At 40.9% G+C, this 27924-nt stretch overlaps 2 protein-coding genes, 1 long non-coding RNA gene and 3 other non-coding genes across 8 annotated transcripts; 2 read left to right on the top strand and 4 right to left on the bottom strand.

The window, feature by feature from the left end:
• Window positions 1-11715: 11715 nt before the first annotated feature.
• ctps1a (CTP synthase 1a) lies at window positions 11716-23722 on the top strand. Of its 3 annotated transcripts, none has more exons than XM_041052752.1 (19): window positions 11716-11916; window positions 13376-13557; window positions 13649-13819; window positions 13913-14013; window positions 14139-14255; window positions 15467-15550; window positions 15744-15824; window positions 15920-16071; window positions 16220-16352; window positions 16707-16795; window positions 16885-16979; window positions 17091-17153; window positions 17826-17869; window positions 17958-18054; window positions 18141-18196; window positions 18287-18383; window positions 18565-18709; window positions 18816-18907; window positions 23604-23722. In XM_041052752.1, exons 2-18 carry the CDS (start codon window positions 13389-13391, stop codon window positions 18898-18900), a joined length of 1779 nt encoding a protein of 592 aa, XP_040908686.1. In that variant the 5' UTR covers window positions 11716-11916; window positions 13376-13388; the 3' UTR covers window positions 18901-18907; window positions 23604-23722. The 3 variants fall into 3 exon arrangements, with proteins under 3 accessions (XP_040908686.1, XP_040908684.1, XP_040908683.1); XM_041052750.1 differs by lacking the exon at window positions 23604-23722 and adding an exon at window positions 19009-19348; XM_041052749.1 differs by lacking the exon at window positions 23604-23722 and having other exon boundaries at window positions 18816-19348.
• LOC121191565 lies at window positions 19354-21464 on the bottom strand. The gene is made up of 6 exons (XR_005895121.1): window positions 21411-21464; window positions 20673-20732; window positions 20360-20418; window positions 20140-20192; window positions 19838-19912; window positions 19354-19664 (listed from the first exon to the last, which is right to left on the bottom strand). It is a non-coding gene; the product is annotated as an uncharacterized LOC121191565 (long non-coding RNA).
• Window positions 19730-19801, bottom strand: LOC121192543. Its single transcript, XR_005895217.1, has one exon. It is a non-coding gene; the product is annotated as a small nucleolar RNA SNORD99 (small nucleolar RNA).
• LOC121192534 lies at window positions 19961-20090 on the bottom strand. Its single transcript, XR_005895210.1, has one exon. It is a non-coding gene; the product is annotated as a small nucleolar RNA SNORA44 (small nucleolar RNA).
• LOC121192525 lies at window positions 20505-20641 on the bottom strand. Its single transcript, XR_005895202.1, has one exon. It is a non-coding gene; the product is annotated as a small nucleolar RNA SNORA16B/SNORA16A family (small nucleolar RNA).
• rab42a (RAB42, member RAS oncogene family a) lies at window positions 22102-26217 on the top strand. The gene is made up of 2 exons (XM_041052753.1): window positions 22102-22352; window positions 23604-26217. Exons 1-2 carry the CDS (start codon window positions 22138-22140, stop codon window positions 24043-24045), a joined length of 657 nt encoding a protein of 218 aa, XP_040908687.1. The 5' UTR covers window positions 22102-22137; the 3' UTR covers window positions 24046-26217.
• Window positions 26218-27924: the final 1707 nt, after the last annotated feature.

The following is a 27924-nucleotide window of genomic DNA, read 5'->3' as shown; positions in this document are numbered from 1 at the left end:
GCTGAAGCTTTACAAGCTAAAGGAAAACTGCAGATTATGAGATCAGCTTTAATGAACGCAGTGAAGTGGGCACGGAGGAGGGTTTTTTTTTTTTTTTTAATCATCCAGTTAGTGTCGTCCACCTCTGCTACATGACTGATGACATGTTTATTTTCATGATATTTTATTGATGCATTTATGAATCACTTCCAAACTAATTACATTAAAATCTTTCTGATCGTATTTTATAGCATTGTAGTGCAGAGTTACTCAACATTTTCCAATCTGCTCAAAATGTTGCTAAATGTCGCTATATGATGTAATGTGCTAATTAGCATATGCATGGCGTCATCACGTTGTATTTGCACTCTGCGTAGTGTCAGCTGGTTTCACCCCTTTGATCTGTTTGCTGCCCTCCTATTCTCTGTGCTCACGTGTACAGTAACTGAAAGCAGCCGAACGTCCCTGGGCTCAAAGTCTACCTGCTTTTTACAGAGCTTTCAACTGCAGGCGGAGTTTGCTCAGTTGGGATGATGTGATCAACGTGTGAGGTCAATGTGTATCCTTTATATCTGGGTACTTGTTGTGAAACTTTGGGCCATTGGCAGCTTCAGTATGGCTTTTCCTTTGACTTTTACAAATTCAGATCCTTTGAATAAAGACCCAGATCCATATTATTCATTGCTGTTTGGCTTCTCCCTTGTAAGCAGCATAGCCCGTCCTGAAACGAGGCCTGTTCCACTCCATCTTGAGACTGACTTAGCTCCTCCACTGTTTTCATGCTGATGCCCACGAGCTTCCCACTGCTCACCCACAACAGAGCCTGACATTCCTGGGAACATGTGATTTTACCCTCTACTTCCCTTCCCCACCCCCCCCTACATCTACTACCTCTACAGCTACTTGCTGCAGCCATTGCTGCTGTTATCACTGGATTTCTGCCACTACAAGGAAGACGTAATATTGATGAGCTAATAGTGATTTAACCAGCTTTGTGTGTTTTGTGTCACAGTTTATTGAAGCAGAAAGGTAACACAATAACAACTGCAGGGCATTAGTACAGATGAATGTAAGAATAGTTGGTTTGGATGGGACAGTACCACTCATTCCCAGCCAAAATTAAACAGCTGTGGTGAACTACACCCCAGTCACGCGCTGGCCACCACATTGTAACGTATATTTGCCTCTTTGAGGGAAAAAAAAGCACATACCATCCCACAGAAGTAAAGATATCAGAACCTTGGGGGTTTTCTGCTGCTGCAATACAATTCAAGGTCAAATGTGCCTCTCCCTCACCAGCTGCACAGCAACCAACTCTGGATGTGTAATACGGTCATGGTCACAGACCTTTCTCTGGGAAAGGCTTATATAGGAATAACCCAGCCAAAGACCACGAGTGTCCATTTCTCTTTTTATATGAATGAGATCCCAAAGAATAAAGAACAGGACAAGAGGTGGGTTTGCGTGTCCCTCCTTCCCTCTGTCTCAATCAGTGGCACCAGGAGGAGTTTTGATTTAAGATTCCCGGGATCTGTGCTCAAGGAACAACCCCAGCTGCTCCACTGACACTGCTGAGGCCAGGGGGATGAGTAATGTAATTAAGCAGTGAATGAAAGGAGGAAGATGGAGGGATTGGTCTGCATAAAGGGGCGAGGCATGAGGGTACAGTTGCCCGCTGATGTTCCCACATGACAGAGTGATATCTCTGCATGTACAAAAGCCCTGCTCCGATGTCATCCTCTCAGCATAATTAAATGAGATAAAAGTCGCAGTAGAGGAGTGAGCCTTAAAGCCTGACGACTACATCAGGGCTGCACTGCTCTACAGCATCGGTTCATGTTTCTGTGATATAAACATGCTCAGTTACATTTCAGCTCCAGCATTAACAGATAGGGAGTGAGTACGAAATAGAGGAGGCGTAAGTGTAGACTGATACAGGCTGGTATCAATACTGATAGACCTGAGCTTAAACTGCCAATATTTCTGTGTGGATATTCAGAATTACAGAATACAGAAAATGTATGTAGAAAATTTGTAGCTCTTTCATGATGGACACATTTACAGAAGTACTAGAGGGGAAAAAACAAAGACCAAAACATTCATCAAAGTTCTCAGTCTCTCCCATTTATCCTTATGCACAGTATATTTCAAACATCTCTTCATCTATTTGCCATTTAACCGCAGGGGAATTCCCATGACTGAGTGAAGGAACATCAGGCTGCAGCTGAAAGAAATTCAGAAGTCCATCAGCTACAGAGTTGATTATATAAGATTATATAAATATATATACACTGCACTCTGCTGCATGCCACTTACACAGGACTCTCTCATGCGCAGCCCGGTATTACACATTACTGCTTCACATTATTATGCGTGACACTGTCAAATAGATTTATTTATTTATTTATTAATCAAAGGCTGAATCATTCCGACCCACTTTAACCCCTTACTTACAGTTGTCCTTAAAATCAACCTTCAGCAGATAAAGTAATAACATGTTTGTTTTATGTGTTTGCTCAACATCAGGCTTAAAGCATTACTCCAGCAAAAACCCATGATTTGAATAACAACACCATTTAAGCTTTGGAAGGAAGACCTTAAAAGTTTAAAGCTGCACATCAATGCTAATGTTGCTGCTGGGTATGTGAATAGGTAACTGTTTGCTAATATGTTAAGCACATCAACTCTATACTCTGATAACATGTCAGTCTTGTATTTACAGACTGTTGCATTTACCCAAAGTGGTAAAAAAAAACAAAAAACTATTGGAGTTTTATATAAAATCAAACAAAAAAAGTGTGACACTGGATCTCAGGAAGATACAAATGAATACTATCTATATAATAAATACAGTCAACAATTGCTTACAGCTGAGCCTTAAGAAGGTCTCCAACTAAGGTCCCTTTTTTTTTTTTTTTAATCTCAAGACACTCCGCAGAGGAATATTACAGCAGTATGTTAATTCAAATAATTTTAGATATCAGCTTTTAAACTGGATTTTAAGTTAAGTTTGACATCTTCAAAAGCCTGAGAAACCTCTGTTACACCATCCTTAGATGTTACACTGGTCAGCAAACATCATCCAGAATTGAATTTTGCACATTCTAATTGGCAAAATGTCTAAAGCAAAGCCAAACATGTAGCTTTGATCTCTGCAGTATCCACAGGTGGCTGTCGGAGCCTGACAACATTTTCGCTCATGCAGCCTCCTGACCACCCCTAAACACACTGCTGCCCATTAAGTGGCTAATGATGTCATGTAATTAATGTTTCCTCGCAGAGCAGCTCACAAGCTCCTCTGTCTGGAGCAGACGCCATCAAGTGAAATCAATGACTGTCGTGATGTGTGCTCGCAGCATTGCACTCCACATTAAAATCGGCAGATTTGCGCACAAGCCAAAATTGGTTGCACCTGTTAGGCCAGGACAAATTATAGCTGTATCATTGTAAAAGCCCTTTGAACCATACACCTCATTATGTGTGACGCCCATTTCACATTTCAGTGTCACGTCTGAATGACCACCTAAGTCAGTTTGACGTAAAATTCAGGACTGCAATGTTGCTTTTTTTGGACAAAATAAGATTCCTGTATCACTTTCAGCACAGCACAAGTCTGAACTAAATGCTGTCTGATTAACATAAAAACCACAGCAGCAAGGTTAAATATGCACAAAAAGAAATTAAACACAAGCCTTTTCCTCCTCTTAAAGAGCACTTTATAAAGTTATCATTCAATTATCACCTACTTTGTGCACAGACAGTAAAAATGTTTTAATGACCTTTAACCCTGTGAGACCTGAACTATGAAAGAATGGTCAGAAAATTCTAATTTTTCAAATATGAACTCTTTATTTGTCCCTGTGACAAAATGTAAAAAAAAAATAATTAAAAAAATAAATTCTAATTATATTTTTTGTTTGTATCACACATGTCAAAACATTTGGAAAAGTGAGGGGGGTCCACCAGGAGTCAGTATACGAGCATAAGAGTTCATCTAAAAGGGTTAAATGCAAAGTTTATGCTTGATGGTGATGCAATGAGTCCCAGAAATGTGGGTATCATATATGATACGTACGGGCTCACAGGGTTAAGACCTGCAAAATGTTTCTCCTTGAGAAGGAGGCATGAATACGGAGATGGGTGGCATACAATGCAGAGTTTAAGCCCTCTGGTATTAATATGTGGTTTATGCATTAGGCATATAAAGGCGTAATAGCTCACTGCACGATAGCTCATGATAATGGTTTTTAAAACACCCTTCAGATACATATAACCTTGAAATGAAATGAGCTCTTATTAAATTAAGTAAACAGAGGAGAGTGAACTTAATTTGGTCAATTAAACTACTTTGTGTCAAATCATCAAATAAAGATGATTGGAATAGAAGAGCATCATACAATATTTTGTGACTTTAAAATTGAAATTGAATTAAAGGTGTAATCAGTGAAAGGATGACTGTTGGAGCTGTGCAAAGGCCCAGACAAACCCCCACGGCTCAGGATGAAAATCTGTGTAAATACAGCACAGAGACCCACTGAAAGACAACTGGACTGTGATGGCCAATGAAATAAACTGTATGGAGAAACTGACCTTTACGTTAAAGACTGTGATATGATCAAATGAACTTTAACGAACCACAGCATCAAAACAGAACGGATGAGCCGATTTTAATTAGAATAGAAGACTCTTATCCTGCTGGATCTGGTTAAACAACAAAACAAAATAGGAATTAAGAACAACTTAATGTCGTGTCATTAAATGATGAAGCCGATGAGCATCCCTCACACTCAGAATGGTCATTAATTTTAAGACTTGAGTTGCAAAATAAGGTTTAAAATCCATCACTGATGCAGCCTGAGAGAGGACAGAAAACACTTTCCCTCCTTCCCTCTTCTTTTCTTCATTACTTTCCAGCTCATTGCTTTTGTCAGTGCTTCCTCTCGGACACAATTTGCCGCAGTGTTCACTAGAGCTAATGCTCCTGTCTGTATGAATTCATTACAAACATTTACTGAACATTTACAGCATTTACATTAAGGTACACTCAGGTCTGAATGACAAAAGTCATTACACAGCAATGTTATGTTGCAGCGGAGTGTAGAGACCCATCTCAGCCCGAGCAGAGGTCTGTTCAGACAGATGTGGGTGTGCTGAGCATCTCATTTGTACCTTAAAGGACCTTTTCAATTAAGAAAGAAGAAGATGTATCTCATTTTATTTTATTTCATTTATTTCAGTGTGGTTTTACCTCTTAAAACCTCCTATGACATGCACTTCAATTTCTTCTCAATTTATTAAGTACCCCCTGATCTTTTACTTTTACACACAACCATGTGATGATATTTGGTAGATTTTAAGGAGGGATTACCCCTTAAAAACCCTTAAACTCTGCAAATAATCCATTACAATTTCACCCATGAATTCAAGGTGTAGCTCAATTAAATGCATACATATTGTTTGAATTACAAATCTCCTCAAATATAATTAATTAATAACTTTTCAAGGTGTGATTTTACCTCTGTAAATTAAGAGATCTCTGGCTGCCATAAAAATGTTTTCAAGTGTAAATGAAGCAATGGTATCTTAAGGGGTTGTTGTATCATAATAGCAAGAAGCTTTGTAATATACTAAATATTTCCATCAAGAGTTTACTGTAAATAGAGAAATATTCTGAACCATTAAAATCATTTAAAATATATATACAAGAAATGTATGTGCAGTATGATAATATGTAGCTAACTGCCGCTAGCTATGTCAAGAGGCAGACGATATGAGTGAATGACAGTATCTGGTATCAACCCATTACATGAACAAACCTACTGTATATAACGGTTTAATGAAGAGAGGTTGAGAGCTGGGAAGGAGAAGGAGACAGAGAGCTTGAGGGAGGGAGGGAGGGAGGGAGAGGGAAGGAGAGAGAGGGATCATCATCACCATGGTGTAAGACAAAGTAATCTGCCCATCCCCCTTCACAGCTCTACTCCACTCTGCTGTGGGCTCGCACTTTCACATGCAAAGGCAGTCCTTAGCACTAAACGGCAAAACCCCCACATCATTGCTAAAGCTTTAGTAAAACAGATCTGAATTTTTCACAGTGGATGAGTGGGATTAGGTTCACCATGCGTGTGAAATGTGATGTTTTTAGACAACACGATCAGACCGATCCATGAGTTTGCCAGTATGAACTGATACTGGTCAGACTTTTGCCATGACAGTATGTAACCACAAACTGTCTTATTTACATTTCTGTTATTAATGAAATGCATCATGTTAATGAGTGATCTTTACAGGTGTTGGCAGATGTATTTCTGAGTTAAGGAAAGAGCCAGGCTAAACAAGTCCCCATTTGGCATCCTCTTGTCGAGCTATGGCTAGGCTAAACACGTCCTGACCTCATCTCTGTACCAGTCTCACAGACAGATTTCCACTGATCTCATCTCATCCCTCTCAAAGAAAGAAAATAGGCATTTTTTCCAACTGTTCCTTAAAAATATACAGTACTGTCATGTGCACAGTCACTACGCCCAGCTGTTGTTCACCAAGAAAACGATACAGCAAGCAACTCCAGATAAAACTGTCTGTCATTTTTACATTTCCATTTACATACTGGTTAAGAAAATGAGAAACATGTTAATTAATGAGCTTTAGAGTTTTTGATTCATTTTTCACTCTTGGCTGCAGCTGCTTCCAGTCTCTATGCGAAGCGAGGCTAACAACGGCCTGACCTCCGACACAAGAGCTAAATCCTTTCATCTCACTCTCAGAAAGAAAGCAAACAAGCACATGTTGAACTATTCCCTTTAAAGAGCTGCTCATCCACTGAAACCATTGCAGTATGGTGGCTGTCATTGTGGCTTTCAGTTTTAGTTTCCCACTATGGTAAACAACTGTAGGCAGGATGACATCATTTCTTCCAAAACTGTTTGAAATCACTGTTGGAAAAATTACTGTTTTACGATGTGACAACACTATGGTTGGAGTTTGGTTAGGATTCGGCACAAAAACAACACAGTTAGGGTTCAGGATATTTTATGGTTTGGGTTGAAATAACTACTTCTTTAAGGTTAGGGAATGATTGCGGACATGGGCAGAAGAAACCAATGCTGACTGCCGACGAAAACAGGAAGAAAACAGTGTCTCCCGTGGCAAAGTCTGACATTTTATTGACCCATTCAACGACCCAGCCTCCTCCCTAAGCGGACTTTGTGGCTCTATAATAATGTGACTCTGCTTCCTCCTTTGCTCCTGCTGGACAAGAATCAGAATTCCTTTAGCAGGTTGAGGGCTTTGTCATAACATAAACAAATGTCAGTTTTTGGCACCTGCTGAAGTGTTGTTTTCTTGGGAGGACGGTTTGTAGAAACGTAACTGGATATCTGTCCATTCTTCCATCCATCAGTCCTCTGTTATCTCTTATTGAAAGACAACAAGGCAGCACCCAACTCTCCTGCAGTGACTTAACAATATAATCACTGTTGTGTTCAGGTTAGCGCGGTGTTTCTGAACTACTCCTTCAACAGATGTGAATCAGTGTGAGTAATATTGTTCATGACATGTGAGTTTCTGTTAATACCATCCATGTCTTTCACAGAAGCAGAATTGAACCGAGATGACAACTGATGTACCGGAAGTTAAATCACCAACATGCTTTACCATTTGTCTTATTTAGTCTGTGAAGCCCTTTCTTTCCTTAGTCCATGAGGATTTGTTCCTCAGTAATAAATAGGTCAAACCACGTAACAATGGTTGGATTGGTTGAGTCACAGATGGACAGTGGAGAGATGGAAATCCAGTTACAGGCAAATGTCAGGGACCACCTCTCATAATACATCTGTTGTCACTAAAACCTAAGAGAAACTTTTCAGGTTTCCTAAATCTGAAAATCCAGTGGGCTAAACTAAAATTAGACTCTGAAACTGGAGTTAATGTAAGGAAGGTATGTTTATACAAAAGCCCCCTGGTGTACTGCTATTTTTAAGGAATTATGCTCATTCACTTTCTTTGAGAAGAATGAGATGAGAAGGTTGATTTCCCCCCCCCCCCCCATGTCCAGTCATTTAGGTGAGCTAGGACATTCATATTCTGAGCCATGCTCCATACTATGAGATGCAACATGTAAATAAGACTTGTAAATAAATAGTATAATAGGTTATTATACAATATATTAGGATATAAAAGTGGTATGGATCTTCCTAATAATTGTCATAAGGAAAACAAAGGAGCACATTTCCTTCTTCTTCAAAAACGCACAATAAAGCACCGTCCAGCTGCATCAGAACATTAGCAGACCACACGTCTCCCCAGCACCAGACACATAAGAGTATATGTTTCCATAAAATGAAGGAAGAACAGAGAGTTTCATCTCAGGCTGACCTGCCTCCCTGTCTGCTGCTTCTGTTACATCTCTAATAGGAGGAAATGGCTTGTGGTAAGGAGAGGATCCAGCCCTTCTGTGGGAGTTTAATTCAATCACAGCTCCGGTCAAAAATGAATTAAAACTCTCATTAAGCCCCCCTCCTATGTTCCAGAGACTAAGCCGGCTGCTAAGGCTCACAAGTAGAGATTTGGGTGTTACATAGAAACATCAATCAGCTCTGCAGTTATCTGTCTGTGAGTCAGCCATCAGTTACTAACTCCATCATTTTGGTTATTTTAATTTGCAGTGCTAGCGCTCACCCACACAGTGAGCCCAGCAAAACCAGATGATCCAAACAACATGTAGGCTATGTGGACGCCTTGTTGTTTAATCTGAACGAGTCACAGTTTGACAAGAGTGCTCCCTGCCTGGACTTCATATCTCGCTGAGCAACAATGAGGATAATACACTGCGATCCACATCACAGAGCCGTTGACCTTTCCGCAGTACACTGTAACTAACCACTTTGGACTGTGGCCATTTATTATATGGAGCAGAGCAGCAGAATGTGTTGTTTTGTGTCAGGGAGAGAAAGAGGAACTTGTGTGTTGTAAACCCACAAGAAAACATCTCTTTGCCTCCGACCACTGTTCACTGTGGGCCAATTCAGTCTGTCTTTGTCACTTCTGAGCGGCAGCTTACATTATCACTGGAGTCACACTGATAGGCTGTTACATCTATTATCAGGGCACAATGGCTCTGACTTCATTTAAGCTTATTCATATTAATGTATTCCAATTCTTCTTTTTTTTTTTGTTTTCCTTAGAAAAGAAAAGGTGTGAACAAATTCATTTTCTCACAGATGGGCTGTGCAAGACTTGTGACATTTTGATTCGCTGCCACTTGGAAATAAGAGATGAACAACACATCGAGCTTTAAGTGAAAATGATCTACCGCTGATGAAAGCCTGGTCAATCTGTAAAACTAAACCAAACATGGAGTCTTCTTTATCAGCTGCCTAAAGGCCTTTGTACATGAAGAACATGCTACTTTATTTTTTTCTCCTTCTCTTGCTCAACAAGAGCCTTCAAATGTAAGACGTGAGCTCCCCCTGCTGATTGAAAAATGGAAAGTGTGCTGCCTTCAGGTGCTCATGATAATAAGACACCCAGGAAAACTAAGAACGCATGTGAGGAATTTGCTGATAGCCATGATGCATGTCGGCAGTGTTGGAAAGTGAGTACAGGTAAGTAAATATATTCAGGTACTGTAGTGTATTACAGTTTTGAGGTACTTGTACTTTACTTGCATTATCAAATACAGTTTACATGTTAATACCTTATCAACAATAAAATAAAATGTTCTTTATGACTCTTCCTGTGTGTTTGGACTCACTGTCACGCTGCAGAATGAGTAATATAATAATATACAGAGAGCTGTTTCTGTTATTTAGCCTACTCTCATTCATATAAATAGGGTGGACAAAAGAGTAGAAACACCTGTTAGTATAACACAATCCAAATCAACAGCACCACGGGCTAAGAATCAGCACCACTGCAAAGCAGTTCAATCTTCATGCAGGTAGGTTTTATTAAAAGCCTGTTGTATGAGGCAGCATTAGGTTTAGCTAGATGTGTGCACCTAATAAACTGCCAACAGTTTACATACATACACACAAATATTTAGCATATTTCATATTATATTTGCATTCTTATATTGGAATGTAACACTTAAACTATTGTATTTTCTTAAGTATGTCAGAACTGCAACAGAACTATGTCTGCAAATACACAATCTCAAATTTACTATTGTTAAAAAGAAATGTATATGTGTTCATGTATACAACATCAGCGGATAATACTAGATAATGACATTCATCTTAACTTTTAGTTAACCGTTAAATAGGTTTATGCTACAAAAATACTTTTCACAGCTGGGTTTATTGATGGCAATCAAAAAAAAAGCTAACAAAAAATACACTGCTCAAAAAAATAAAGGGAACACTTAAACAACACAATGTAACTCCAAGTCAATCACACTTCTGTGCAATCAACCTGTCCAGTTAGGAAGCAACACTGATTGTGAATCAATTTCACCTGCTGCTGTTCAAATGGAATAGACAACAGATAGAAATGAGAGGCAATTAGCAAGACAACCCCTATAAAGGAGTGGTTCTGCAGGTGGTGACCACAGACTACTTCTCTGTTCTCCTCCTTTCTGGCTGATGTTTTGGGTACTTTTGCATATTGTCAGTGCTCTCATCCCTAGAGGTAGCATGAGGCGGTGTCTACAACCCACAGAAGTTGCTCAGGTAGTGCAGCTCATCCAGGATGGCACATCAATGTGAGCTGTGGCACGAAGGTTTGCTGTGTCTGTCAGCACAGTGTCCAGAGCATGGAGAAGATACCAGGAGACAGGCCAGTACACCAGGAGACGTGGAGGGGGCCATAGGAAGGCAACAACCCAGCAGCAGGACCCTACCTCCTCCTTTGTGCAAGAAGAAACAGGAGGGGCACTGCCAGAGCCCTGCAAAATGACCTCAAGCAGGCCACTAATATGCATGTTTCTGCTCAAACTGTCAGAAACAGACTCAGGACCGCACAGCCCTCCATGTGCTAGCCAGAGGTACCCTGACTGCAATTAGGTACCGGGATGAGATCCTCAGACCCACTGTGAGACCATATGCTGGTGCAGTGGGCCCTGGGGTCCTCCTGATGCATGACAATGCTAGGCCTCATGTGGCTGAAGTATGTGAGCAGTTTCTGCATGATGAAGGTATTGATGCTATGGACTAGCCTGCCCGTTCCCCAGACCTGAATCCAATTGAGCACATCTGAGACGTCATGTCTCATTCCATCCATCAACGCCACATTGCACTACAGACTGTCCAGGAGTTGACTGATGCTATAATCCAGGTCTGGGAGGACATCCCTGAGGAGAACACCCGCAGCCTCAACAGGAGCATGCCCAGGCGTTGTAGGGAGGTCATACAGACACGTGGAGGCCACACACATTAGTGACCCTCATTTTGACTTGTCTTGAGGAATTTCCACTGAAGTTGGATCAGCCTGTAATGTGATATTCCACTTTTATTTTGAGTATGATTTGAAATCCAGACCTCCATGGGTTAATAATTTTGATTTACATTGATCATTTTTTATGTTATTTTGTACTCAACGTATTACACTATGTAATGAATTTCATTCATTGGGATCTAGGATGTGTTATTTTAGTGTTCCCATTTTTTAATTTTTTTTTTTTTTTTTTTTTTTTTGAGCAGTGTACTTCAATTGACAAACTCGTGAAGGATTGAGCGCAAGATTCCCAAGGCTCCGAGGCGTTCCTGAAGGTAACACAGTGTTGTAAGTATGTATTGAATGATGCGCTGCAGCCCTGAATCGTGGTCCATACGGTCCATACACGTGTAGAGCCAAACTGAGGATAGATGTGATTGTAGGGAAGCACAGTGGCAAACTTGTTGCTGTTTGGATCGAAATTTCGTCTCTGACAAAAGATCTTGAGAACTGTTTTCGTCGTTTACGGTTTGTTTTGAAGGACAGCTCTGGCTGACGCATATTTTGGTGAGTTGAAATTTGATGCTGTTGAAAGAGAGGCTGTAAGCTAGTTAGCAAATAACGTTGAGCTGCAAGCTAGACACAATAAGTACGTTTAACTTCCTGTCAGAAAACTCAAAATTAAATTCAACTAAAGATACCATGTGCTTCAATGTAACCATGTCGCATTTGGGGAAAGTGGCCTCAGACTCATGGACCTGACTAAAGCCTTAAAATGTAATGATAGGTTTTATTTCAGGCGGCCACAACTTACCATTTCAGTACATATGTCGCCGCCCTTTTATATAAAGGAAAATAAATCGCTACCTTTGCTTTTATTTTGAATGCAATGTTGGGTATTCTGGCCACATGTACGTTGGGCAGCTTGATGCAGTTGTTGGAAATTGAGAGCATGTTAGCTACCCTTTGTATTTACAGACAGCAGCTGAAAGCAGCAGTGGTACTTTGTACAGATACCTTTAACCTTTTGTCCATTTATCACTGCATACCCTAAAGGTGACAATGTTTTTTTTATGTCTGAGAGTAGCTGCCCTACAACGACAGTACTGCTTACAGTTAGCCTGAAGCTAACTGCGCTGGCGGTATTACTTTGGGTGCGTTGACTTTGTTTGACGGTGGCAATCAGGACGGGCGGTATGCGCACTTGCCGTTTCCTCGCCAAACGGAACTTGGAATTTCCCACCCGCACGGGCCGTGCTATATACATTAACGAACACTCCAAATGTGTTATCGCTGTTCCGTGAAACTGTTGCGATGTGGGAAGAATTAAAACCTTTGGGCTTTAATCTTTACAGATGCTTATTACATTTAGCGACCATCAAGTTTTTGTAGCATTAATTAACCAGTGGTTTTAGTCGGTAAACATTTATTGATTATTTGACTTAGTTACCTTGGCAACAAGCACTGGGATCCACGTTGTAGAATAAGGACATGGAGGTTTAGCCTTTGTTTTGGTTAGTTAAACAAGGAACTGTCTTTTATGGACATGTTTATATTCCCTTTTTGCAAGCTATACCGCCTCCAAATAATTTCTATGAACTATCTGAAGACTTATTAGTCATACAAGCTGAAAAACAATTTAATTTACCCCCATAGTAAAATGTAATCTAGTGCAATACCTCTATGAAAGATAACATAATACAATGTTGTGTTCATAAAACTTCTCAGCTTAAGGTAGACTTAGGTCCACCAAATGAACCTTGAGTTGAGAAGTTTCTTGAGGCCTTCATCAGCACTTACAGTCTACCTCCAAATACATGGCCCATCTCTTTTTTTGCTATTGTAAGACCTCTCTATATGTTTTAAACTCATTTTTTATGTTTTCTGTTCTTTAAACGTGTATAGTTACAGTTTTTTAAATCCCAGATACAGTGAACATAAAAGCAAATTTCCCAAAGCTGAGTACAGTGTGAGTGTTGGCTTTTATCCTCTGGATAGTTATTGATTTGAATAATTCATCTTCCAGATACCAGAGCGCAATGATGAAGTACATCCTGGTAACCGGAGGAGTCATCTCAGGCATCGGCAAAGGCATCATCGCAAGCAGTGTGGGCACAATCCTGAAGTCATGCGGCTTGCATGTGACTGCCATCAAGATTGACCCTTACATCAACATAGATGCTGGCACATTTTCACCCTATGAGCATGGTATGTCAGAGGAGATGATCGCTCTCATTTAACACATTCATAATTAAAGAGTCACATGTTATGCATGTAGTATGATGCTTGTTCTCTCCAGGTGAAGTGTTCGTGCTGGATGATGGAGGTGAGGTAGACTTGGACCTTGGGAACTACGAACGCTTCCTTGACATCCGGCTCACCAGCGACAACAACCTGACCACCGGCAAGATCTATCAGTCTGTCATCAACAAGGAGAGGAGGGGAGACTACCTGGGCAAAACAGTGCAGGGTAAACAACTGCTGTTTAAGCATTAAAGGTTGTCATGTTGGAAAGTAATGGTTATCTTAGAATAATGTTGAGTTTCTCGTTCTTTCACTCCAGTGGTGCCACACATCACAGATGCCATTCAGGAGTGGGTTGTGAAACAGGCCACAGTACCAGTCGATGACGATGATGTAGAACCTCAAGTTTGTGTAATAGAGGTAAGACGTGCAGTTCATTATATCAAAGGAGAATTTGCAGCAGTAAATGGTTCAGATTTTATGTCATATTATAGAGGGTCATTTCCTACTTTACTGCTGCTAATAATATCTGTGTGTGTTTGCAGTTAGGAGGCACTGTGGGGGACATAGAGAGTATGCCTTTCATCGAGGCCTTCAGGCAGTTCCAGTTTAAAGTGAAGAGGGAGAACTTCTGCAACATTCACGTCAGTCTGATACCACAGGTAAGAGCTACACCTTCAGACCTCTCTGGTTTTATCTGAGGGCAAATATGTCAGCTGCTGTTGGAGAACAGCTGACAAAATTTAAATTCCCATTCAAGAGTTTCACATGTGACATTTAATATTTATGTGATTGGGAGAGAATCTAAAATTTGTGAGGGAGCAAGAGGCAGGTCTAAAAATGTATTAAACAACACACATTGGCTTGTGAGCTCAACAAGATCACGTACAAAGATTGAGACAGAAGTATGAGGAAAATGCAGCCATGAAATATTAGTGTCAGAGTGAGAATGTGGGTTATTCTCCAACAGCCATTTGTAAAGGAGGTTCTGAAACTTTTTCCTCTGTGAATTTTTCCACGGATCAGCCATGCAGTTCTTTTTTTTTTTTTTTTTTTCTTTCATAATTGACTTTTTTAGGATATCTCTATAGGCAAGACAGAGGTGGTCAAAAGGTCAAATGGTTTTTTGACAGTGCTTACTTTGTGTACTGGATATAAGTTGTCATCATGTGTCAATTGAAAGATATGGTAGCAAACTAGCAGGTAGTTTTAAATTAATCATTTATCTTCACTTATCACTTGGTATAGCATTTGCTTCTAAATCTAAAATGAAGAACTGATTAATCAATTAGTTGATTAGAGAAAATGACCTAAAAGGAAAAAATGCCAAACATTCTTTGCTTCCAGCCTCTGCAATCTGAGGAATTTGTGACTCATATCTTTTAATCATTGTAAATTGATTATCTTTGGGTGTTGGAATGTTTGTCAGACAAAACAAGTAATGTGAAGACATCATTTTGAGCTCAGGGAAATGGTGATGGGGGATTTAGTCATGTTTAACAGACATGTTTAAAAAATAATAATAAATGTGTTGTAAAAAAAAAAAACATTGATAGATTAATCATTAATTCAAATAATCATTAGGATTAGTAAAGTGTGAAGTGATTGGTAAAGATGTAGTAGCGTGCCAGCTTTGAGGTAACCACATCCAGTGTGACTTTATCATGGCAATCACTAAAAGGTGATTTAAAAAAACCTCACTGTGAAGAAGGAAGAAAATAAAGTTACCAAATAAGGATTGTTTGTGGGTTAGTAGGATTAAACAGGAAATAGCTGAACATGTTCGATGTTACAGATGCACAGACAGAGGGTTAGCAAGCAGGTTCCATACAGCCTGTTTAATGCAATGTGTTGTTTCCATTGTTCTGTCCAGCCCAGTGCAACAGGAGAGCAAAAGACCAAACCAACTCAGAACAGCGTCAGAGAGCTGAGAGGACTGGGCTTGTCCCCTGATCTGGTGAGTCATTTGCAGTTGCACACCAGTCATCATGTTTCATGAATCATTTGTGTGAAAATGTTAAAATTAAAAAAAAGTTTTTGTCCTGAGGCCAGGACAAAAACTGAAATGTCAGGAACAATGCAGAGGGACACTGCTCCATTCAGATTGTGCGTAACGACCCTGTTTCCCCTGGAATCATCTTTACCCACAGATCATGTGTCGCTGTTCCACCGCTCTGGAGAACTCTGTTAAAGAAAAGATCTCGATGTTCTGCCACGTAGAACCTGAACAGGTACATCACTGACACTGACACTCGTTCATCGATTCACCTCTGGTGAGCCCCGACTCTCAGCGGTTCTAAACTCATTGGCTTTGTCTTCGCTCCAGGTCATCTGTGTGCAGGACGTGTCGTCCATCTACAGAGTGCCGTTACTGCTGGAGGATCAGGGCGTGGTGAGCTACCTGAGCAGGAGACTGAATATGCCCATAGAGGCCCGACCCAGGAAGATGCTGACTAAATGGAAGGAGATGTCTGACAGGTGAGTCAGGAGTAGAAGGCAAAGATTCATTAAAGGACTAAACCTACAATGAACATTAGCTGAAAACCTCTCCTCTGCTGTTCTCCTCTGTCCTGGGGGGTTTGATGGGCAAGTCAGTGGTAAACTAATATAAATGCCGTCCTCACAGGTCGGACAGACTGCTAGAGCACTGCTCCATAGCACTGGTGGGGAAGTACACCAAATTCTCAGACTCTTATGCTTCTGTGATCAAGGCACTGGAGCACTCAGCCCTGGCCATCAGTCACAAGCTGGAGGTTAAGGTATGTATGTAAATGATGCTCTTCTTAATATGTATTAATGGCAAGGAAGTAAACCCTGTCTATAAGACCCACCTGTTGCACACTGCTGCATCACAGTTACCTGTGGTCAGCAACCACACCCAGCTGTGATGAAGAGTGTGTTCATTAGTGCAACAGATTTGAACTATTAACCCCCTGCAGACATCATATGAGAGTGGGCGGGGACAAACAAGTCCTCTAACCACCATATGAATCATTCAGTGTTCATGACAGTGACTGCATGTCATCTAATTAGAGAGAGACAGATAGGGGGGGAGTATCTTTAACTCTTGACCAAAACCTGCCTCCTAAAGTCTGAATGTCTCGTCTCTTCAGTATATAGACTCAGCGTATTTGGAACCGAGCACTCTGCAGGAGGAACCAGTGAAGTACCACGAGGCATGGCAGAAACTCTGCAGTGCTGAGTGAGTCCTGAGGCCTCGTTTCTATCGTATAACCTGGACATTGAATTTGTTTTTTTTTTTTTCATCGAGGGTTTCTCTTCTCTCCTCAGTGGGATCCTGGTTCCAGGAGGTTTCGGTATCAGAGGAACTGAAGGAAAAATTCATGCCATCAACTGGGCTAGAAAACAGAAAAAACCTTTTCTAGGTACAGGAGAGCTGTCCTGATACATGTGATGCAGCTGAAAGACACATTTTCAGATTTGTTATACTTAATTGAAGTAACATCAGTAAAAATGAACACTACATGTCTCTGCAGGTGTGTGTCTTGGAATGCAGTTGGCTGTATGTGAGTTTGCCAGAAACGTGATTGGCTGGAAAGGTAATTCTCCCATGTAGCAAAGTAATGAATCTTTACAAAGCACACTTCTTTATTGAATAGTTCAAAACTCAAGATTTCTTACTGTGATCAGAGGGTTTGTTGACAAAACTGCAACTAGTGAGCACAATGTTTTTTTTTTTGTTCCATCAGTGATGCAAAGTGATAAGAAAATTAGTTTGCCCCTGAACCAGAATTTAGACCATCTCAGGACTCTAGTGGTCAGTTGCAGTAATAGCAATAGCCACAGGAGCCATATGAATAAAATCAATAAAATCAATAACAAAACATGCTGAAGCATCAGTCCTCTGTCTGTCAGGATGCATTTAGGCACAGTATATTAAGTGCATGTCATCCATGTCTTTGCATGTTTTCTTGCATATACAGTATAAGTGAAGTGCAAGCTGTTGTGCAACCTGTATAGAAACACACCATAAATGACTTTCAAAGATACCCAGAAAGGAAAGTTACACGTTTAGGTGCTTAGGAGAGCTACACAGGTGGAGTGACAAGTAACCAAAGTTCATAAATTGTTGCACACCCAGTGTCAATACTGTCAATTCTACTGGATTTGTTCTTTAGCTAAATGTTAGAGGTGATTGAATTTCAGCAGTGGACAGTGAATACACTACAATAACCCAACTAACTGCATGTCTTTATTTGTTTTGCACTTAGATGCCAACTCAACAGAGTTTGACCCAGAATCAAAGCATCCTGTGGTAAGTTCTGTTTGAATCCAGAAACAATCTAGTTGTTATGTGACCTGAAAAGTGAACCGAATCAAGTTTCAAACTTAAACCTTTGCAGGTGATTGATATGCCAGAGCACAACCCTGGGCAAATGGGTGGCACAATGAGGCTGGGGAAGAGACGGACCATTTTCAAGTCTAACACCAGCGTGCTGCGTAAGAACAAATTTTAAATTGACTTTCAACTGCTCGATGTGTTGTTGCGTCTGTTGCACTGTACTCAGAGCCGCTCCTTATTCCAGGCAAGCTTTATGGGGATGCAGAGTATGTGGATGAAAGGCACAGACATCGCTTTGAGGTATGTTGACCTCTCATCAGCAGCATTAAAAACGTGGTTTACAGTGGTGTGAGTCTTTATTTTTTTAAGCTGCATGTTGTCCTTGTGCAGGTCAATCCTGATCTGAAGAGCCACTTTGAAGACAGGGGCTTCCGCTTCGTAGGTCAAGATGTGGAAGGGGAAAGGATGGAGGTCATAGAGCTGGATGGTAATGAAAATGAAACATGTTTGTTTTTTTGTGCGTGCGTGCGTGCGTGCGTGCGTGCGTGCGTGCGTGCGTGTGTGTGTGTACACATAATAGCGTTTACCTTGAGGATTTTTCAAGATCAACAACTTCACTGCAGCCTTCTACATAATTTGTTTTGTAATGTTTTGCTCTGTGTTTTCAGATCATCCATATTTCATTGGAGTGCAGTACCACCCGGAGTTCACGTCTCGCCCCATAAAGCCATCACCCCCCTACCTTGGTTTGCTGCTAGCAGCTGCTGGAAAGCTGCAGAGCTACTTACAGAAGGGCTGCCGCCTGTCTCCACGGTAACTATACGTCATCATGTCTTGGCTCATACATACATGTCTTTTTTTTTTTTTTTTTTTTATAAACCCCCCCCCCCCGTTGACTGCTGTATTTTCTTTGACACAGGGACACATACAGCGATCGCAGTGGCAGCAGCTCCCCAGACTCTGAGATATCAGAACTCAAACTGCCATCTATCTCAAACGAGTAACTCTGAGGTACAAAACACTTCTCATTTTCTGTAGTCAGTTCTTTACAAACGGAGTCAGTGTATTTAAATACAGGTGTTACTTAATCCTTTGCTCCAATTATGTTGCAGACAGCTCTGGATTTTTTGGGAAGTGGATTATAGATGTAATCAGATTTTCTGTCAGTGCATCAGTGACAACAGGCAGCTGTTAATCATGTTTCCATGGGATGTCCAGGTCTGAAACACTTTGCCATTATACATGGGATGAATCTGGCTCCATTGAAACTCAGGAACTGACATTTCTCAGCATGTCCATCATATGCAGAACCAGCACCACTATCATATTTTTACCCGTTTCAAACAGCTGTACAATTGTGGCCTTATTGTGTTTAGGTACTGAAACATCCATTTGCAGTTACAGTTCCTTCAAGAATGTGAATGTAAGATGAAATACAATAAAAGGGATTCCACTAATAGTTGACAATTTGTTTTATTACAGTCAATGACAAGTTTCAATCAGTTATTACAAGAAATTTGAACATTCAACTATTTTCTGTCAGTTTTCACATTGAAAACTTCAGGAAAGTTTGGACAGTTTACTAAAAGGCGCAGTTAAAGTCACACCATCAGAACATGTTCATGCTGTCGAGCTTTGATAAATTCAGAAACACCTAATGTGAGCAAACAATTCCAGTTCAGTATTTCATGGATGGCCTGCAGCTGTCCACCCAGACATGTTATGATTCCCACCGTTCCACTTTGTACAGCTCACCATGTCACTGTGCCTGAAAGAGAACAAAAAAAAAAAATTTAGCACAATCCAGGGCCCTCTGTAAACACATTAGTACAGGGCTGATCTCAGTCCCATATCCGCAAGCTTCATCCAACAGTCACTTTTACCAAGTGGTCATCATAGATCAGATAAACTAGTCATTTGTGACAAATGCATTTTACATACCTTGGCAAACCAGGAAGGTTAAAGAGCCAGCACAGCCTGAGGACACCTGACTAGATCATGAGTCCAGAGTGAAACCTGGAGTGAAACAGAATCTGTTAGAATCTCAAACACATCTGATGAGATTTCTGTAGGACAGCTGAGTGGCTGCTGATGGCAAAAATGGCCACAACAGTCAAAGACCACCCCATTTTCTTGCATGCACTTGGAGAACCGAAGACTACAAACAAGCCCAGGTCCTTAGGATAGCATGCTGTATTTGGAAATGTATCATTTTGGAAAAAAAAAAAAAAAACATAAATTACCTCTACATGAGCTCTCCTCACCCAGTCACTTTCTGGTCAGCCATTAGGATCACCTAAAGAGAGAATCTGGTTAGTTATGACTCCATCACTAGCTCCTAGAAGACAACTTAAGAAATGTGGCTCAGAAAACAAACTGTCTCAATCAGAACTAATGTCAGTGAGGGCAAGTGTGTCATCACAGCAGGGACTATTTTATTTGAGATGTGGCTCAAGAACCTACCTCCACATGATCTGGTTTTCATGTCGTTTTCATGTCGTCACCCTTTCAGTACCCAATACCTGCAAAAATGAGCAAAGTGTTCAGTGGAAGACATTCCAATATTACTTTTGATAAGCTTGAACAATCATTGGCCTTATTTTAGATCAAATGTCCTTCCCCTAAATGTTGCTGGAGCAGTTATTTTCAAACTGAACAGCGACCGTCGGTGAAAGTCTTCATCTTGGCTTCCTTTTGACCGTTCACTGCTACATGATGGCATGAACGGCTTCGATAGGAGCCTGTTGTACTAAGGAGTCTTGATAGAAAAGCTTACCTGCATTCTCTGCAGGCGTCCATTGCTGGAGAGGCTAGACAGAGCCATCACTGGTTCGACCTATAGAGAGAAACATACAGATGATCCACATTAATTGTGTACAGTAGAGTAATAAATGGTTGACTAAGGTCAACATTATCAACATTATCAACATTATGTTATGCAACTCGTCATGGTACACTGCGGTACAATGCGTTGCAAATTTCAGATCTCCTCTGATCTAAAAAGCATCATCCCGTTAAAAAATCCTAAGCCCGAACACAGACTGCTGGCACAACTACAGTACAGAAATGTAAATCAGTGATGTTTAAGATTTATTATGGGCAACTGCCATCTGAAAGACAGAACGAGGACCCGGCCACGTGGTCCACATGCCGGAAACCATCATGTAACGTTAGCGCTATTGCTAGGTTTTAGCCTAGCCTAGCCAAAGCATTCCTAGCCTTAATTACAAAACTTGCCAGCGTAACGTTGTTTAACGATATGATACAAAATTTATATTACGGTTTTACTTCAAGTTAGAGCATTACCTGGCCCCGCCTGATTACAGCAAGCTACATTTGTTAGCAACAGTGTGCTAAATCTTTAGCGGTCCTTGCATTCCTCAGGACTATTTAAATATCGTTAACATTAAACTCCGCTTCTCAGAGGTCAAAAGCGCAAAGGCTACTGGTGTCGAACAAATACAGGTTCTGTTGTGACATTTGGACCAGAGAAAAAGACAACTTGAGGCCTTACCTAAATCAAATGTCGGACTGCTCTGCGTCTCATGGAAGACTTGGAAAGGAAGAGAGAGAAAGGAGGGTCCCGGAGTTTATATATACGCTAGCGCTGAGAGGCAGCCCGCTGATTGGCCCGCATAGCTCACGCGGATTACTTGCATGACGGGATATGTATTCTCACAAGATTTTTTTATGAACGCTCGTTATCTCTTAGGTTTATTGTCACTTAGGCACATTGATACCGATGCAAACAGAGTTTTACATTCCAGAAAACGACAGAACGTAATATACGGTGTGTAAAGAGGTAAATATACAGTACAACGAGGCTATAACTTTTCCCCTACTTCAGAACCACGGACAGCAGCCTGCTCCCACACACTGATCTGACGCTTGTGGTTTTGAGAAAACAACATAGTGTTACATTCAACACAAAAAGAAGCTCAGCTTTATTGTGGCTCAGTTGCGTTTTACAATCCTTATTATCTCTGACCCTTTCATGAGTTGCGATAGCCTCAGTGAAGACTGCAGCAGGTCTCTGGTTATGATATCTCGTGGTAGAGCATAGGTAAATCTATCACATGATTGCTGCTCGCTCTGTGCTTGCGAGACTCTTCCTGAGCAGAAGGCAAGGCAGCAGCAGCAGGAGCCGCAGCGGCAGCCGGGGCTTCATGTAAACACGCCGCGCTCGGGGCTTTGTTTCACACACGCACACTCCGCTGGTATCCCCCCCTTCTAGTCATGCCATGGATATTTTGTGGCAATACCAGTTCAGAATCATTTTACTCGGGGATTCGACAGTGGGGAAGTCGTCGCTGCTGAAGCGCTTCACGGACGGTATTTACAGCGATGTGGCGGATCCGACGGTCGGGGTTGATTTTTATGCCCGCTCGCTTGAAATCGACAGCGGGGTGAAAATAAAGCTCCAGCTCTGGGACACGGCCGGTCAGGAACGATTCAGGTACGAAAGAGGGACAAATTAAACCTAAATGAAATCACTCTGGGTTGAATGGTTTATAACGATCATTCTCTGCCGAGAAGATTTGTCGTTAAATAATGGATAGGACCTGGTTAGTTGTCGTGTTTTAGAAAATCAAAACCTTTAAATTAAATGAAGACTATTTCTTCCCTTACTGTGATGTAATGAATGAGTGTGGACAGTAGTGAAAAGGGTCAGAAGAAGATTAGGCCTCGACGTGATGCGCTGGCCTATATAAATACAGGGAGAATCGAGTCGCATCATTGCATTCATTCACGGATGATGGGCAGCCTCCTCCTGTGTAGGCCCCGACTTGATTCCCTGATATAGTGCGGTCTCCAGGACAACACAAGGATGACAAGTCAGCATCCAAATCCAGTTTTTGCATTCATCTGCCCTGTTGCTTGTTATGTCTCATGTGTCCCCGCTGTCATGGATAATTTCCTTTAAAGCACTTCTCTGTCTGGAGAAGCAGCTCCCCTCTTAGATCTGCTTTCCCTTTTGAAGCTCAGGCTTCTGAGGGTGTTTTCCTTCAGGCTTCACCACACTTAAGTCTTTCATTTCTGCCTGAGCAGGTCTGAAAGTATTTGTGAAACAAACCAGTGATTTGTTGTGTTGCTGTGTGCACCACACTGAAGAGGTGTAGCCTCTATGTGTTTAAGTATGTGTGAGGTTGTCCCAAGCGGGCAACTGTACCATATTCGAAGACTCTTCTGGGTCCCCAAAGATCCTGTGTTAATAGTCTGGTTTGTGGTAGTTCGATAATTTCACTAATTGAATTAAATAACTTTACTAATGCCTAGCAAGGGAAAAGCACTAAATATGAAAAGCTAAATCATTGTATGACTGTCTTTAGGTAATTTTGATATCCTGGAACCCAGAACAATCAGAGAGGTCATGTTTATTCTTTCTCACAGATGGCCAATTTGCATATAGGAATTGGTTTAGCAATGCCAAGCTATGGTTTTGAGGCACTTTCTTGGAAAGGGGCCCTGTGTCGAAACCTAATTTTAATACCATTAATATTTCATGTGATATGATGCATGCATTGTGCATATTCCTAAATACATCTGTGTTAAATTAATGAGTTAAATTAACTTGTTTTTCAGATGACTTGGACCAAAGCTGACAAAAATAAATGTGGATCTTATAATGGAAGATTTTGGTGTGTTCATCAAAGTTGTCAACGATTTTGCTTTCAGTGACTAACGATGTCATCTGTCTACCCACCAGGTCCATCACAACATCATATTACCGTAACTCAGTGGGCGGCCTACTAGTTTTTGATCTCACCAATCGTAAAACCTTTGACCATGTGAGGGAGTGGCACAAGGAGGTGAGTGAGCACATCCTGCCTCACCACATGGTCTACATCCTCATCGGCCACAAGAGCGACCTGAACAAGGACCGCAAGGTGTCCCGAGATGAAGCAGAGCAGCTGGCGGCAGAGCTGGGCATCCGCTACGTGGAGACATCGGCCAAGTGCAACAGCAACGTAGACCGGGCCTTTGAGCTGCTGACCAGAGACATCTACGAGCTGATGAAGATGGGGGAGATCGTCACCCGCGACGGCTGGGATGGCGTGAAGAGCGGTCTCACTGCCAAGGTCCTCTACCCGGCCCAGAACGAAGAGGAACTACCTACCACGACCACTGAAAAAGGCTGCCACTGCTGACTGAGAACTCTCTGTGTCCAAACACCGTCCTGTCACACCAAGAGCTTTCCTCGTCTCACAGCCGTCACTCAGGCTCAGCACCCTGTGGTATCATCATCCATCTCTTCTTCACCTTGTGGTTTGTGCCCTCTCTGTGTGTGGGACAACTGGGATTCGTTTCAAACAGGGGGCTAGTGAACATCCTGATGTGTATCTTATAAACAAGTTGTATCTCTAAAACATATATGCTGTAGCATGAGCTGAGCTTTTTTTGGCCTTGTTTGGTTAAAAAAAAACACAGAAAGCGTGCAGAGGTGATCAGGTCTCGGGACTATGAGTGTAGCTAATACTCCTTTTCATAGCACTGGAGATAATGTACTGAGGATACTGAAGGTACAGATAAATCCATGGACTATGGCATACTGTGGTCTGGCATCACTCCCATTTCATATGATACTGTAGTGGGTTTCCACCTGTCAAAGTTTGTGCAATGCTTTGCCTGCAATCCTATGTGACTGTAATATTGTAAATAATAGTAAACTCTATAGAGATGAAAGCTTATAGGTCACTAAAAGCTATTTACTTGATAGTGTGAACAAACACAGTGCACTCTCCAATAAGTGTCACCATTTGAAATCAGTGTGCTCCTTCTGCTACTGTAAGCTGTATGTGCACTTACGCCAAACTGACTTAAATCTTTGATCATTCTGTGAACACATGAGTGAAGTTTTTGTAAAAAAAAAAGAAAATAGAGATTATGTCAAGTTAAGGTGTATACATAAAGATAGGCCATTGTAATTAGAGTAGGTGGTTCTGTTTAGGTATTTGTTTTATATAAAGCATCAACAGGAGCAAGACTTCAAGTATGTCAGAGAGTCATCTCTCAGTCATCAGACCTTTAATTATGTTGTTAGCAGTAGTAAATATGTGTTTAATTAGGAACAAAAGTGAGTTTCAGTTTCACATACAGTTGTTAAAGCAAACAATTACAATTTTTATTCAAAGCTCAATCCACAAAAACAATATTACATTCAGGCCTGAGGTGGTGATGAATGCCAACTTATTAAGTCAACTAGCATAGAAGGATGTGTTGCTTACTCTGTGTTGTGCTCCAGAGGTGTCAGAAAGTAGGAAATGTGGGTTCAAGACTGGAAGAAAGTCTGGGCAAGATTTGCAGAACCTTAGGATGCCACATTAACATGGCACTGCAAAAACTAATTGGAATTCATTTCAAAATATCTGGGAGCTCAGCAGTCTAGTAAACCATGTGAAACCACAGCACCCCGATTGGGTTTTGGCAAGGGACCTTTGTCACATGTTGTTGCCCCTTTCACCCTGCTTGGCAGGGCCTTAAAGGAATAGTTCAGCATTTGGGGAAATAAGCTTTTTAACTTTTTTTTCTGAAAGTTAGGTTATAAAATTGATGTTTGTCTCATGTTTGCATGTTAAGTAGGGAACTAGAGCCGGAAGGCAATTAGCGTAGCTTCACATAAAGTAGGGGTAAACAGCTAGCATGGCTATCTGCAGCCAGAAGAAGAGCCAGCCTCAGTAACTATCTGGTGTCTTGTCAGTGACGCCTGAGTGAGATGGTGGTAAAATTGTGCCTTTAAAGACATTAAAGCCTGTGCTCACAGATTATATCTGACATCCTGTGCTAATCAGATGCTTGATGGAAGTGACTAAACTGTTGTTTGCTAAGAAATACTTACATCACATAACTATGCCTAAAAAAAAAAAACAAATTCAGTTGTATAATTCAATTTGAGTACAAATTAAAGAAATGAGATACAGCTGTGATCTTTAGTAAGGTGTTTGTAAATGCTTTTCATTTCCCTTTGTACTGAGCCAGGCTAGCTGTTTCCCCTTACATACTGTCAGCTAGGCTAATCTCCTAGCTTTGCTCTGTGCTTGGTGTACAGACATAAGACTGGTTTCCATCTCATCAGCTAAACCTCAGAATGAAAGCTGATGAGTGTATTTCCCAAAACGTAGAGCTATTTTTTTAAGATATCAAAGTGCTTCTTCTCAAGTGCTGTCTAAGTGATGGAAGTGATTACAGTACATCAGCTGATGTTCAAGGATAGGGTGATTTTCATTCACCTAAATACAAATCTCAAGTTTAAAGCTGCTGTTTAAGTTGCTGAAAGCCTTTTGTTTAGGTAATGTGGACATACCATTGACAAAACCTTAGTTTTTACATGGTTATGTAAGTAAAGTATTTTGGATTTCGTGACTCTTGACATGAATTATGCCAGCTCTACTGGAGCCTGTGATAGTCAGCTTGCTGTTCTTAGCAGTGAGACGTATTTATGGTGAATGCATGTCTGCGCACGACTCACACTGCACATGATAGCAGTAACTACCTTTAACACAGATGATCATGTATGCTTTCAAGTCTCCAGAGTCTTTTGACCACAGACCCCATTAATCTGTTGTTTATGAGCCTGGAGCGTACAATAGACTACAGTACTTAGCCTGGGAACTCACCTCTCCTCCCACTATTTTCACCTTTCACCAGCATCTCATTAAAAAAAAAGCCGTTCACATGCACACTGTTAACAACAAGAGATTATGCATTCTGCCGTTTTTACTTTGCATTCATGTGATCAAGCTTACATTTGTCCTTTGAGTTGATAAAGGCTGTGTGGGTGATCTAAATACTGTACAGTATGTGGTTGCGGTTTAGTATTTGGTAAGGAATGTATTCTAAAAATCTGCACCAACCCTTTATTTTTTACCTTTCTATACACATTCAAACTGTATCCTTCCTGGTAAACCACCACATGCTATAGCCAGGTTTAAGTACAGTATACAATATTCAGTATATGTTTTTGTTTGACAATCAGATGTTAACATTTCATGTTCACAGTGAAAGTGTGGACTTCATCACAGGGGTGCTATGCCTTGAAATCTAGCTAAACTTCCATCCATAATCACCATCTGACAGCTAGTCTGACTGTGTTTAATACTACAACTACCTTCCTCATTTTTGTCGCTCATGTTAACAGGGTCAAATTGTATGATATTGTTTGAATTTGTATAATAGACGTAAAACACTGCTGTTAGCAAACTGTTCTCCAGTGAGCATGACTCCCTTTCCTGAGCACTGCACTGAATGGTGTGAAGATGGCAGCCTCAGAGTGTCGAAAGCACTGGTTAGTTTTAATGGACAACACTGGAGGACAAGCAGAAATCTTTTTCAAAGACTCATTATGTGGGAAGAAATAAGCTTATTCCTCATCAGCCAGTCGCAGGCGCCTCTATATCCACTAATGATAAACAGTTAAAAATTTAGAATACAGTTACAGCTCCATTTGTAATCTTCCACACTGTACATAATAGTGACCATTGTGAGTAATGATGATGATAATGAGGGTGGCCCTAACCAATCAGTCCAATTCAGTCCACAACTGCCTCTCTCTTACTTAATCTAAAAAGGAGTAGTTCAGTATTTTTGGAAATATGCTTATTCCCTTTCCTTCCAAGAGTGAGACAAGAAGCTAGAGACCTCTATCACATCTCAGACTGATATTGATCCTCTCATCTCACTCTTCGAAAGACAGTGAGTAAGCTAAATTCCTTAAAATGTTGAACTGTGCCTTTAATGATTTTACCTTATCCACTGAAATGATCTATCCAACCCACTAATAGGGCATCTGTACCAGGAAACATCAGCAGTTGTTTAGCCTGCAGGACGGTATACAGCACAAAACTGTACAGCTTCTGAGCTCCATGGTCACATTTCACAGCTTTATTGAATAAATGTTGTTTATTTTATATATTATGTAGAAGGGATTTGCTTATTTGATGTGATTTTATTGATTGGTTAAAAAATAAATAGATGTCCAATGAGTAATGTTTGTCCTGGCTGTATTTGTTTTTTTTTTTGTTTTTTTTTTG

The sequence above is a fragment of the Toxotes jaculatrix genome, chromosome 13 (genome assembly GCF_017976425.1).
Source record: "Toxotes jaculatrix isolate fToxJac2 chromosome 13, fToxJac2.pri, whole genome shotgun sequence".
NCBI lineage: Eukaryota > Metazoa > Chordata > Actinopteri > Toxotidae > Toxotes > Toxotes jaculatrix.
This window is presented reverse-complemented; position numbering and strand designations above follow the sequence as displayed.

Coding starts and splice junctions, on each gene's coding strand:
- ctps1a (XM_041052752.1), top strand. CDS start 13,389: ATGATGAAGTACATCCTGGTAACCGGAGGAGTCATCTCAGGCATCGGC. Junction 16,353..16,706: donor GTCACAAGCTGGAGGTTAAG/GTATGTATGTAA, acceptor TCGTCTCTTCAG/TATATAGACTCAGCGTATTT. Junction 16,796..16,884: donor CAGAAACTCTGCAGTGCTGA/GTGAGTCCTGAG, acceptor TTCTCTCCTCAG/TGGGATCCTGGTTCCAGGAG.
- rab42a (XM_041052753.1), top strand. CDS start 22,138: ATGGATATTTTGTGGCAATACCAGTTCAGAATCATTTTACTCGGGGAT. Junction 22,353..23,603: donor GCCGGTCAGGAACGATTCAG/GTACGAAAGAGG, acceptor TCTACCCACCAG/GTCCATCACAACATCATATT.